This window comes from Rattus norvegicus, chromosome 20 (genome assembly GCF_036323735.1).
Source record: "Rattus norvegicus strain BN/NHsdMcwi chromosome 20, GRCr8, whole genome shotgun sequence".
NCBI classification, from domain to species: Eukaryota; Metazoa; Chordata; class Mammalia; order Rodentia; family Muridae; genus Rattus; species Rattus norvegicus.
In genome coordinates, this window is record NC_086038.1 from 28,934,809 (window position 1) to 28,948,437 (window position 13,629).

Below are 13,629 nucleotides of genomic sequence, written 5' to 3' on the forward strand. Positions count from 1 at the left end.
AGTACACTTTATATACAATAGCATAGAATGAAATTATATACAATAGCATAGAATGAAAAATACTGGGGCATCAGAACATGTGGACACGTCCTGGGGTCAGGAAATTAAATGACCCTGTGGGCCGTGTGCTTTTGAGCCTAGCCAATGGGAGGCAGAGGTAGACATTATAAATTCAAGGCAGACTGGTCTACATGGTGAGTTCTAGGCCAGCCAGGGTTATATGGTGAGATCTTGTCTCCAAAACAAAACAAAACACACCAAAATAAAGCCACCCCTCCCACAATTACACAGCTGGTTCAGTCAATTCTGAGCCCCAGCCCTAGGTCCAAACACACCCCACACACCACTTAGTCTATCTCACCCCCCACCCCTGACCTCCTTCCAGTTGCTGTCTAGACAGATTTATCTGAGGCCCTGGTTGCTGCACTCCTTGCCCAGTACCCCAGTCTCCTCCCCCAAGACTGGGCTCCTCGGCACAGGTCTTTGGTTTGTGGCGTTTATGAACTTATTCCACTCCTGAACACTTTTACAGCAGCCCTCTGCCCCTTTGCCCACGGGGTCCATTTTCTTTGCTTTGGTGTTCTTAGTACAATTGCCTGAGCAGGAACAATCAGTGGCCAGCCTATGGAAGGGTGACTTCTGGGTTGAAACTCTAGGTGCAGGAGGGGACCATCAGGGACAGGTGATGCCAGCATGCGAGGCTTAGAGATCACTCAGCCGAGTCCTTTCATTTTCTAGAAGAGGACACTAAGGTCCCTGGTGAGGGACCTGCTCAAGGTCACCCATGGGTAGCCCTACTTTTGCAGGACTCATTGACTGGGAAGGAGAGGAGTGGGGTGGAGGGCTTGGGGTCAACACAGGTGGAATCCAAACCTGGACTCAGCTTTTCTGGAGCTGGCTGCCCTGGTGAGCGACCAGCGTGCCTGGGCCTGTGTCTTCTGTTATAGAAGAGATGAAATTCCCAAGTCACTCAACTCCTGGGATCCAGTAACTGGATGCTACTGAGTGTCATTTGGCTTTGACATCCGGGAAGAGACCGGTAGCCATCAGCATCTCCTCAGACTGAGGCTGCTGGGTTCTGGGGACACCTGTGACAGAAGCTGTGCAGCTCTGCAGAGCCCCGTCAGTTTGGTAAAAACCGATGCTGATTCTCTGAAAACATCAGCCAGGTCGGCGCACTTCCTGGCAGAGGTGGGGGATTCTGGCTCTATATCCTAACTCTGCCCAGGAGCTAGAAGTCCCAGTGGCATCATCCTTCCTCACGTCTGCCTCACCAGCAAACCCGGCCCCACCCCACTCGCAGCTCTCCAGAGCACCTGTCCTACCTCGGAACTCCATCCTATTTTGGTTTTAGGATTGATATTTAGATTAAGCAGATAAATACAGGCCAGAAGCACTGAGGCCTGACAGCTAGAGTAACCTGTCAATCACCTTCAGCAGCTCAGCCCCTCCCCCACCACACCTATCCCAACGTGTTCCAACACACAAACTCCAACAGGATACAAACCAAGAGCCCGCCAAAGGGGTCCTGAGGGACAGCCTTAGACATCCTTCAAATGGAGGGACCGGTATGTTCACACAGGCTTCTAGGTCAGCCTGGGAGCAGGGCCAGTGACCTGCTATTTCCTGTTTTTCCTCCTTCCCTCCTCCTCTCCCCCCTTATCCCCCTCCCCAGGCTGCAGATAAAGAATTCAATTTTCTTTTAAACGGTGGGGAAATTGGAAGAGATTTTGTTCTGTTTAAGCACAGCTGGAGTCTCAGGTCTCTAGGGCTTCCAGAACAAGGAGGTCAATTAAGATGCCAGTGGTAAGGGTTGGCGGAGGGGTGGGGGTGGGGAATGGCGAGTCAGAGCGGACCTGTGGGAAGGGCTGGCTGCTGAGGTGTCCGGGAGTGGGACTCGAAGTTACTATAGCAGGGCTGTCTTCCCAAGGCTGACCCCTGTCTTCTGTGGGATTTGGAAACCTATCCAGATGGGGCCTACCCATTGGGCTGAGTAAGCACACTCCCTGACTAATAATTCAAGTTGTGACTTCTGCTGGCAGCGATGGTGGAGTCAAATCAAATGGATGCTACCAGAAGGAAGGAGCAGAGCTGTTCTGGAAAGCCTGGGACAGATGGTGGACACCTCGAACAGACACTGGGACACTGGGACACTGGGTTGGCTCTAGGATCTCTTGCTCATTTTAGGCTCTGGGCTGTGACTCTGAGGAGACCCCCTCATACTGTTAAGGTAGGAACCCTAGTCTGCCATGGCACAGAACATGAGTCCAGAACCCAGAGAGGCAGCAGCCCGCCCCAGGAGCCTCCCAGGAGAAGGGAGACGTGATTGCACCCTATGGGCCCCTTTCTCCATGAAGGTACCTGGTCAGATGAGGAAGGACGGCACCAAAGTGGGTATGATTGAACAGGAAAGCCCAGATCCCAGGTGAGCTGCGGGAGGAGACTATACAGAGAGAAAGGTGACCCCACTCCTCATCCAGGCAGCAGAAAGGTCACCCTCAATTTTCACCGTGCTCCCCAGTAGCTGATAGCTCATCTTCCTGTCTGCCTCCACCTTGTCCCCCAGCCTTAGTTCCTGGCCTTTACCCTGCCTCTGTAAAGCCTTCCCTGCCCTGAGAGGAGTCCTCAGATGTCTAGGTAACCCTTTTTGGGGGCCGGACAGGAAACCAAGTCCTAGTCAGGGGACAAGACTGGCCTAGGGTCACACACAGAATGTCAGTACCTGACAGCCCAGAAAAGCATTCACACTTCTAAAAGAAATTCCACTGACTGAGTAACCTAGGGTAACACTGTTTACCTTCTCTGTGCCTCAGTTTCCCCATGAGGCCTTTAACCACTCGTTCTTCCAAACATGCCCAGCAAGTTTCCTTAGATCCCCCACCTATTTACACAGGACTGAAAGCTACTGTATGTTGTAGAGCTCTGGGAAGAAGCCTGTCAAGGAGCAGGTGAAGGCCTGGGGGAGGGGGAGGGAGTATGGAAGGAAAGATGGGTGTCTAAGAGAGGCTTCCTGTTGGAGGTGGGCACAGTGGGCTGGCTCTTACAGTCAAGAAGATTGATGAACTGAGGAAAAGCACAGCAGCTACTGGGACAGGAAAGGCTGAGGATCCAAGCAAAGATGGAGGGCCTGGGACGCAGGAGAGCAGGTGTGGGGGCTAAAGTCAGGACCTGGTTTGCTGAGGCACTGAATGCCAACCCAGGTCCAGGGTGCTTAAACTCAGCTGCCAGTGAGTGTCGAGGGCAGGGGTTCTTAACCTTCCTAATGTCTCATGTTGACATTGAGGTCCTTTGTCACAGTGCCTCATATTGTGGTGACGCCCAAGCATAAAATTATTTTCATTGCTACTTCATAATTAATTTGGCTACTGTCATGAATCATAAATCATAATGTAAATATCTGATATGCAGATGGTCTTAGGAGACTTTTCTGAAAAGGTCGTTTGACCCCCCAAAGGTGGAGAACCCCTAGGAGCAGCAAGGATGTCCTGTTTCTTCAGGAGCATCCTGTGGAGGTGAACCCTCCACGCCCTGCTGGTGGATTACCAGCTTTGGAGAATTTCTGACCACAGAATCCACAAGTGTGACGATGCAGTGGTGGCTGAGTTTGGGTGATTTCTAATGTAGCAATCAACACAGAAAAAAGCTTCACGTGAACAGAGGGAGTAGCCCGTGTGCCCAACAGGCAGGAAGTGAGTGTTAACTGACAGTTGGCTGGCAGATGTAGGAGTGGCCAAGAGTTTCATTTCTTTTTAAAGATTTATTTATAGTGTTCTGCCTGCACGTAGGCCTGCAAGCCAGAAGAGGGCATCAGATCCCATTACAGATGGTTGTAAGTCACCACGTGGTTGCTGGGATTTGAACTCAGGACCTCTGGAAGAGCAGCCAGTGCCCTTACCCACTGAGTCATCTCTCCAGCCCCCTCCTGAGTTCCTTTAAGTGGGAAATTGGACAACTCCCGTAGGCAGGGCAAACTCCTTGATAATAGGGCCTGGGCCCCATTCAAACAGCAGGGAGAATTTTAGGTAAAGGCAATACAGGGGCCTTTGAAGTTCAGATCCTAAGCCCCATACCCTATAGCATCTGCTGTCTGCCTCTTCCTGGAATCTTGTCTCTCTGGCTCTGCCAGCCTCATCTGTGTTTGGCACCTTGAGGCCGTGTGTTGGGTCTTGTACCAGTGTGCAAAGGGATCCTGGAGCCTAGGGAGTCAGAATGGAAGGAGAGGCAGGTAGAGCTCTGAAGACCCAAAGTGTGGGAGCCATTGTTGGGCAGCTGAGGTTGACAATCATAGCTGTTACCCACCCAAGGCACTCCATGCTTGTTTAAAATTATTCATTTTTATGTGTAGGGATGTTTTCCTGCATGTATGCCTATGTGTCACATGCATGCCTAGTTGCCCACGGTGGTCACAAAAAGATGTTGGATACCTGTGAACTGGAGTTACAGATGAATTAAACCCAGGCCTTCTGGATTTAGTGCTCTTAACCACTGAGCCCTCTCTCTAGCCCTGACCTGTCTCTTAACTATGAGATGAGTATCAGTCCATCACCCCCACAGCACATTATAGGGGCTGGGGACCAGGACACAGCTAAGCATCTACATGGGGTCAGGCACAGCCATCAGCAAATCTAGGACAGGAACCTAAGTCTCTGGTTTCAGAGCCTTGTTCTTTTTTTTTTTTTTTTTTTTCCCGGAGCTGGGGACAGAACCCAGGGCCTTGCGCTTGCTAGGCCAAGCGCTCTACCACTGAGCTAAATCCCCAACCCCCAGACCCTTGTTCTTAACCAGCATCCTCCTGTAGTAGCTGATGTAGTTCTAGAAGGTCCCCACTGCGGCTTGGGAGTAATGTGTCCTCCCTCTGGGAACTGCGAACAGAGGGGTGGGGAGGACTTAGGGTGGGTTTCAGGAAGCACTACCTGAAGTTGAGGCAAGGGATGGCCTTCTCAGATTCCCTGTCTGGGCTCTAAGTTCAATTGCTTGGGTTTAGCAGGAGTGGGCAGGGGCAGGAGGTCCCTGGCCCTGCAGGCTTGGGTGCTGGCAGTCACAGAACTGCAGCTGATAGGAGGGGCTTACTGTATTAGAAGTTTGCCCTCAGAGCTTGACTGTACAGGATTGAAGCTGGCCTCCACCAAGACCAGCCTGGGGCAATGATGTCCCTTCCCCCTTTCCTTGGGTATCTGTGAGGAGGAGGCAGAGAAGACAAAGAGCATAGGCACTTTGTGCTGACAGCGTGGAAAGGCCAGCATGACGGGGGAGAATGTGGTTAGTTCTGGCCTCAGGAAGTCTAGGTCATCATGGGCTCCTTCTCCAAACTTCCAGACCAGAAGCTGGAGAGAGAGGAGCAGAGCAGATGAGAGGCCCCAGAGCCAGTCGGTGGGGCCTTTGATAGGGTGGGAGTTGTACCTTATGGCTGGGAGTGAGACTAGCCAGCCAGGGTGCTACCGCTGCCTCTGGGGCTGAATGAAATGGAACAGAAAATCTTCCTTGCATGTCACTGGGGCCAAGAGGCTCAGTGACTGCATTGCTGGGGCAGGACCAAGATGCCAAGGGAGGCACCTAGTAGGGTCCTATGCTGTGGAGAGACTCTGCTGAGAGCACTGTTAGGACTAGGAACTCTCCTGAATGAGCTGAGAGTCCGCATGAACCTCTCCACTCCCCTTTACAACTGACCCCGAGCCCCCTCAGCAGGAAGGTAGCAAAGCATCCTCAGGACTCAGAGGACTATGCAGCTGGGGCAGGAGAACTGCTACTGTGGCAGTAAGTGACCAAAGGACATGGGACTTGGTTCTCAGAGGCCATCCCAGGCATCCCCGTCATCCCCTGTCCCCAGCACAAGTGCTCTGGGCACTAGGTCTGCCAGCAGTCCCAGCATTCCTAAAGGAGGAACCAAGCAGGCAGCCAGAACTGGGCTCAAGGTCATACTCTGACCTTCGGGTCCTTGGAGAGCACTAGGTTCTCTAGACCTCTAAACAGGGCTCCAGAAACCCAGCCAGCAGAGAAATGGGAGGTTGGGCTCCACTGCTCCATCTAGGATCCCCAGACTGGTGGTCACAGCTATCTTCCCCTGACTAGTGTCATGCCATGGCTTCCCTGGCACAGGTGGCAGGGTGGGGGCTGGGCAAGCCCCTTGCAGCAGGCTCCACTGGGCCTGTGGTGCAAATTAAAACATCTTCCTTTTTCTTTATAATTTTTTCCTGACACAACTGCCCATGAAACATTTTAATAACACCATGGAAAAGGTCAGGGAGAAGGAATTTTACGGTCTCCGAGCAGGCAGCTGTAACAGTGGCCCTTTCTGACTCGGACAAAGGAAAGAGGAGACTTAGATCTAAAAGGGGAGTGGCCAAGATGGCCACAAGGCCAGAAGGCTAAGGGTGGGGCTTGAATGTGAGAGGTGGAGGTGGGGCTGTGGTCAGGGAGCTGGGCAGCACCTTGGGGTGACAGAGAGCTGACAGTTGTTGGAGCCACCCATGGCTGCATTTCTGTCTTTGTCTCCACAACTTTGGGTCCGTCATGCCCATTTTGCAGATAAATTTAAGGAGGACATGAACGCAAGCCTAGAGGGACAGGGACAGAGCAGCCCTCAGCATAGGTCTGAAACTGAGGTCCACGGCTTAGCACATGTCTAAGATTCCCCATGTCGTGGTGGTGGGGCTGGAGTAGGGAAGCATGAAGGCGGCTGGCCAATTCTGATAGCCATGTGCAGAGACCATCAGCAGCCCCAAGGAAGGCAGGGAGGAGAAGGAGCAGGACTAGAGATGGAGTTAGGTAGGTCTATAGCAGGCTCAGGTCTACTAACGCTCTGGAAAGCGTTAGCTTGAAGGGCTTTACTCATGTTCACCAGAGATGGACAGACTGTTTGGCTCTCTGCCCTGCTCTCTGGTGTTCCAAACCCAGTTCCACCATCTACAGCAGTGGTTCTCAATCATTAGGTCAATACCCCCTTGGTGGTCGGATGACCCTCTCACAGGGGGTATTGCATACCAGATGTTTACATTAGGATTAATAACAGTAGCAAAGTTAGTTAGGAAGTAGCAACAGAGTAATTTCATGGTTGGGGGTCACCACAACCTGAGGAGCTATATTAAAGGGTCCCAACACTAGGCAGTTTGAGAAACGCTCATCTATGAGGATGTCAAATACAGACAGAATTCTGCTCCCAGCAAGGACTCCAGGAACGAGTGCTAATCAGGTGGTAACCAGGCCTGGATCACCCATGAGAATTCTGTGTCACATGGTCCTTGACCTATGGACATGGTCACTGTCCCCTGCCTGGTTTATCACAGACTGTTTGACACCCTTCTCCTTGACATTCCTTGCCTTGTGGGAGACCCACACTTCCTCTGAGCCCAGGAGGCTGGAACCCTTTGTACATCTTCTCGGGCTGGGCCTAGGAGGCTTGAGGAGGGTCCAGGAGCCCAAGGCAGTGGGTGATATATTGCTCAGTCACTGCGGTAAAGACTGGGGGAGCGCTGGGCTGGGGAGCAATGGATTCGGAGAACAGCCACAGCAGGCTCATGGTTTCCATCTGACGGCCTGACTAGCTAAACATCTGTTTGAAATATTAATAACTGTCAGATGGAAAGGCCTGGGGGCACAATGTTGCTCCAGACCATCTGTCTGCAGAGTAAACACACTTCAGGGTGGGGGCCTGCTATGGCAGGCAACAGCGGCTTGGAGCAAGACATGGCAGCAAGGCCTCTGTGGGCCTCTCATGCACAGGGAGAGCGATGTGGTAACCTAACACTTATTGACTGCCTGTGATGGGTTGGACCCTGGGCTTATATAGCATCATGTACCATATTGATCTGCTCGGTGGCCTATTCAAATGTATAATGGGTTCCCCTTTTGCACGTCAGCCTGAATAAGCCGAACAGAACCAAGAGCCAACCCCTGAGGCCTAGCTCTGCTAAGGCAAGTGAGACCCATAGCTGGCTCGTCAGAATTGTGACATTTGGTGCTGGGTGAACATTCTGAGATCAGTTCTGCGGCACTCGGAGCTATGGGGAAATTATATTTTTTTTCCCACTAGCATTGATAAACTGGTAAGAAATCTGGAGGTCTTGTGACCTTCTCGGGCACTCCAAAAAAGCTAAGCTGTCTGCTAACAACAGATTATTGTTTATATGAACGCCCGGATACAGCCATGCCTGAACTAACACACTTGTAACGGCAAGTTACGTGAGCTAATGCTTTCCTGGTTGAACTACACAAGAGTTTCTGCCTCCTGCAGTCAAGAGTCTCAAGTGGCATACACGCAGTGAACCCAGATGAGGATGTGGGCTTGTCAAAAGTCAACGGTGTCAGAGGCTTCCCAGGCAGCTTCAAGGAGCCTGCTGTGCTCAGAGACAGGGAGGGCTATTCTCTTCAGAGACGGCTAACACCCAGCCTATTGATTACACGGGCTTCTAGGTCTCCTGGACCATCTGGGAGGCATGCCTTTCAGGGAAAATAGAGAAAATTGAAATACCCTTCTTCATCTTATTGCTCTACAGCTTGGCCCGTTTTCCCTGTTTCAAGAAGATTCTGGATACCATCATTCACCGACCAGCAGGCTCTGGGCTCTTATGGTACCTGATACCCAGATGCTCAGTATCCCTGGGGCTACCCAAGAGCTTATGGCCCCTGTGAACATGGGGACTTACCAGGACTGTCAGCACGGAGGTCCCCACGGTGATGTTTTCATACAGGCTGACATTGTAGAGGGGCTGGCTGAAGATGGGCCGGTTGTCATTTTCATTAATGAGCGTAATCTTCACCTTGGCGTAGCCCACGTGGTCGGGTACGCTCTCGTTGGCAAAGAGCTAGAGGAGCAGAGCAGAGTTGCGTGAGCTCCCACGTCTCTCTGGAGCTTTTGTTGTCTCCCATGAGACTTCTCTGTGCCTCGGCTGGTTCCAACCATGAGCATCTGCTAGAGTCAAGGCTGATGCCAATTGTGTTCTTTGAGCCCTTCACAGGACCTTCTCATGGGAGGGAGTGGTTCTGGGGGCTGGACTGTGCTGGCTAGGATGGGCTGGTGATTTCCCTCCTACCCTTACCCTGCTTGAGGATTTAGCCCCTGCCTCTCTGTCGTTTCCCTGGGACATATCCCTAGTGAAATGACAGAGCTGGGAGGTCGGACTTAAGGGGATGCTACTCCACCCTCCTCAGCCTTCCCTTCAACCTCCCCAGGCGTCCCGAGGACAAGCTGAAAGAAGCTTACGTCAAAGTCGTATCTGTCCACGGTCTCGTAGTCCAGTGGGATTGCCACTCGGATGCGGATGTCTGCTTTCCCCTGGACGGAGGTTGGGGAGATGATGAAGTGGTGGGAGTTGTTGCCCACCAGGTACACCTCGAACATGCTGTTTAGACCCTGGGTGAGAGTGAAGAAGACATTTGCAAAGGGTGCAGAAGGTCGGGGGTACAGCCAGACTGCTGCAGGGTGACATCAGCAACCCTGGCTTTGGCTCCTGGTGCAGTGGAGGAGGAGGACTGGGGAGGATCTTCCCGCCTGATGACTGTCTCCGGCTCTACCTCTAAGGCCCATGGAGCCTCCTCTGGGCTCTTTCTGTCATTCTGTCTGTCATATACTATGTCTGCCATGTCCCTCTCCATGCCTGGTTTATTTCCCACCTCTTGGTCCTTTCTCCATTAAGGAATGCAGAGGAGAGGAATCTGCCAGTATTAAAACCCGAAGGCAGTGCTGAAGAGATGACTCAATGCTCAGACAGTAAGTGAGTTGGCCATCAAGTCCAAAGACATGAGTTCGATCCCTGGGACCCACATAGTAGAAGACAAGTGATTCCAACATGTTGTCCTCTGACTTCCACATACATGTCGTGACACATGCAAGTCCCTCCAACACAGACTAAACAGGTAAAATATAAAATTTAAAAAGACTCAGAAGAGATTAAAGGAGAGGTGAGAACTGGAAAGTAGAGGAAAAACAAACAAACAAACAAACGAGGTGGCTACAGTGGGCCGGGACTGAAGAGAGCAGAGAAAATGTGTTAAGGAGAGTGCGGGGCTGCTATGCATGACACGAGGGTGACACGAGGAATCTAGGAAACAAAGAACACTACTATATGTCTCACACCCCAGAGACCCGCACTGGGGCTGCTGCATCAGCTGCTCTATTCTGTTGTTTTGAGGTTCAGCGTGCAGGTTTTTCTTCTACCTCAGTATTTTACCCTGCTCACTTTTCCTGTTAGGGCCTTAAGCACTCTAGGCAAGGAGGCTCATGGGAGTGGAGGCGGGGCTTAGGACCACATGATCTCAGCTCAGGGGGCGGAGCCAAGGCTGAAGCGAAGCCGAGGTAGGGCTTGCTGACTGAGTTTGGTCTTTGCTGCTTCACGTAAACTCCTCTCCATAGGGTCAGATGTGTCTGTCTGGCCCTGGCTATAATGTTTAGTGATCATCAACTTGAGGTGAGTTTCTGGCTCCTATGTAACCCATCCATCTGATGCTCCACCCGATTAGACAGGTCCCTTGTGGTTGAACATAGGGCTACAGCATTATGAACCCAAGATTTTGGAGAGCTTCCTTCTGCTAGATCTTCATGGTGAGAAGGGACCGCCAGGCATCTCTGGCCCCAGAAGCCTTTCACTGCAGAGCTGACTTTGACCCTCCCACCAGGGCAGGGATTCTGAGTTGCTACAGAAGCCAGGGATCAGGCACTAAGCCACTGGAGCACCCTAGAGCCCAGTAGGTGGGGATCTCACTGGACTAGCAAGGTGAGGCACTTGAGCCGACCTGTTCTCAGAGCCAGGGACAACTCTCCTGTCTCTGGAATAGGGATTGTGAACAGAATATGGGGGGTGGGCAAGTGCTGTCAGCCCCTTTCGGCCTATTCTGTGGTTGGGGGGGCACTCCAGAGCCCCCAGCCCAGAACTGCTTCCTGGAGACTACTGTACAGACAGTGCTACTCTGAGCCTCTTGGGTTGCAGAATTTTAAGGTCTCTCTGGTAGGATCCATTCCATCAGCTGGAGGGGACCAATTAAATGCCCGAAAGGACTCTAATAGCAAAGGCATTGGAGCATGACAGTTCTAAACCGGCGACACCAATGGCTGTCTCCTGTGAACCCTGGCCTCTTGACCACAGAACTCATAGGCCTGAGAAGCTGGGAGTGTCTGGATGCGCCTGTTGGGAAAGAGGAAGGTTCTCTGTGATTCTCCCCACCCTCAGTCCTCCCTGCCCTTACCCAGCCTCACTTACCAAGTTCTGTCCATGGAACCCATCAGTCAAAGAGGCGGGACAGGAGGAGCCAGAGAGAGAGCCACACAGGGGGGAAGAAGGAAACAGAGAGAGAAGAGAGTGAATCACCAGCCAGGGTAAAGGAGGGAGGCCGAGAGGGACCCTGGGATCCTAGCCTGTGGTACAGGGACAGAACCCTCAGGCCTGAGTCCACAGCTGAAGCAGGGATGCTACAGGAGAGAGGAAAGAGGGTGGAGCATGAGCTGGGGTGAGGTCACAGGAGGTCATGCATGTTCTTTTCTGGGCTCTCCTGCAGCCCAGGTGTGAACAGAGTGAGCTGTGAGGTGAGGGGCCATGGCCCCTCATTCCGCTTCCAGAAGCCTGGAGAGAAACCCTGCAGAAACCAGCCCCACCAGAGCTGTCCTTTTATTTTCCTAACATTCAGAAAATGAAGGAGGAGAAGGAGAAGAAGAAAGGGGAGAGGGAGTTGAAGAAGGAGAAGAGGAAGAAGAGGAGTAGAAAGAGGAGGAAGAGGAGGAAGAGGAGGAAGAAGAGGGGACGAGGAGGTAGAGGAGGAGGGGGAAGAGGAAGGGGAAGAAGAGGAGGAAGAGGAGGAGGAGGAAGAAGAGGAGGAGGAAGAGGAGGAGGAGGAGGAGGAGGAGGAAGAGGAGGAAGAGGAGGAAGAGGAGGAAGAAGAGGGGACGAGGAGGTAGAGGAGGAGGGGTAAGAGGAAGGGGAAGAAGAGGAGGAAGAGGAGGAGGAGGAAGAAGAGGAGGAGGAAGAGGAGGAAGAGGAGGAAGAGGAGGAAGAAGAGGGGACGAGGAGGTAGAGGAGGAGGGGGAAGAGGAAGGGGAAGAAGAGGAGGAAGAGGAGGAGGAGGAGGAGGAAGAGGAGGAGGAGGAGGAGGAGGAGGAGGAAGGATAAAGCCAAAACAGCATAGGACATGTTCCAACCGTTTCATGCCTTTCCCCAGAGGTGGCCCCTCACCCTGTCCTCAGGTCCTTGCCTCAGGAGACCCACACCAAGGGGTAGACCTCTTTGTGCACAGACACCGATACCTCCATGAGACCCAAACAGAAGCACACTCTTCCTCCTCTTGCAGCTCCACTGTCGGACCCACGCCTAGGTGCGGCTGCTGACTGGGATGGCCACAGACAGCTTTGAGCGCCTCCTGCTGGTGTGGCTCTCGGCATTTGGGAGGTTTGAAGATTGTTCGCTTTGCCCTGACTCTAGTGTGTTTCTGTCTGTGTTGTGCTGTATGGTACAGGCATTTGCTAGTGTAGGAATATGTATATGTGAGTGTGCATGCACATGCACACAAACATACACACAATCGCACATGTGCACATATGTGTAGAGAGCAGAGATCGACCACAGATGTCTTTCTCCGACTGCACTCCATCTTTATTTTTTGAGGTGAGACCATTCACTGAACCCGAGACTTACTTATTAATTGGGCTAGGTGGCCTAGCTTCAGGAATCCACCTGTCTCCCTCTCTCTCCTGCCCCAGTGCTGAAGTTACAAGCATATGTCACCGTGCCTGGCTTTCTTTGCAATATGGAGTCTGAGGATTTGAATTCAGCTCCTCACGTTTGCTCACCAGGTACCTTACTAATAGAACCCTTGCCCCAGCCCTTCCTCATTTCTCTTAAAGGCTGCAGGGCACCCCCCACTGCATCACCAGTCTCTCTGTGGTCACTCATGCTGGGAGCCACGGACACATACTAGGTAAGAAGACAGGGCAGCAGATCTCCCTCACGTGCTCTTCCCGAGGCCAGCGGGCAGAGTGGCAGTGAAGACCCCGCAGAGAGGTTGGGTGAGCTACTCAGGGTGGCTGGGGCTGGAAGGTGAGAGTTGGTAAAGAGCCCAGGTCCAGGTTCCAGGTTTGTAGACCCCGCCTCACAGGGCAAAGGAGCAGAATTCTGATGTACGAGTTTCCCCACCGCAGCGCTGGAAGGCAGCAGGTAAGGGGCACGTTGGCCCTGTGGTCAGCAATATACCAGAGGTGACAGGCTTCTTGTTGCTATGACAAAATGCCCGAGAGAACCGGCCCGAGGGAGGCACACTTTGTTAGGCCTCTCGGTTTGAGAAGCTTCAGTCCAGCAGAGCAGGGAGGGTATGGGGAGCAGAGTCACTCATGCCTTGGCAGCCAAGAAGCAGAGAGAACTGCCCCAGACAGCGGGGTTTGCTCTTTGTTCTGCCCCATGACCTTGAACCAGGGTCTCCTGTACCTCAGGCTGGTATTCCTCCTGCTATGTAGCCAAGGATGACCTTGAATTCTGGATCCTCCTGCTTCTACCTCCTTAATTCCAGGATTATAGGCGTGTGTCACCTGCCTATAATCAGTCAGTGCTGGGGAGTGAAACTGAGGCTTCTTGCAGGCAAGCCTGCCACCCTCCCAACTGAGTCGGATCCCAAGGTCCCCTTTGTCCTACTTTTATTCTGTCTAGGCCTCTG

At 52.5% G+C, this 13,629-nt stretch overlaps 1 protein-coding gene across 16 annotated transcripts in view; it reads right to left on the reverse strand.

Moving 5' to 3' along the window:
- The window catches only part of Cdh23 (cadherin-related 23), a 382,501-nt gene that overhangs the window by 151,685 nt on the left and 217,187 nt on the right, over positions 1 to 13,629 (reverse strand). For all 16 annotated transcript variants that reach the window (XM_063278917.1, XM_063278916.1, XM_063278914.1 and 13 more), the window contains 2 exons: positions 9,200 to 9,349; positions 8,643 to 8,801 (listed from right to left, as the gene is read on the reverse strand). In XM_063278917.1, the coding sequence (XP_063134987.1) occupies positions 8,643 to 8,801; positions 9,200 to 9,349 (309 nt within the window). The remainder of the gene's footprint in view (positions 1 to 8,642; positions 8,802 to 9,199; positions 9,350 to 13,629) is intronic.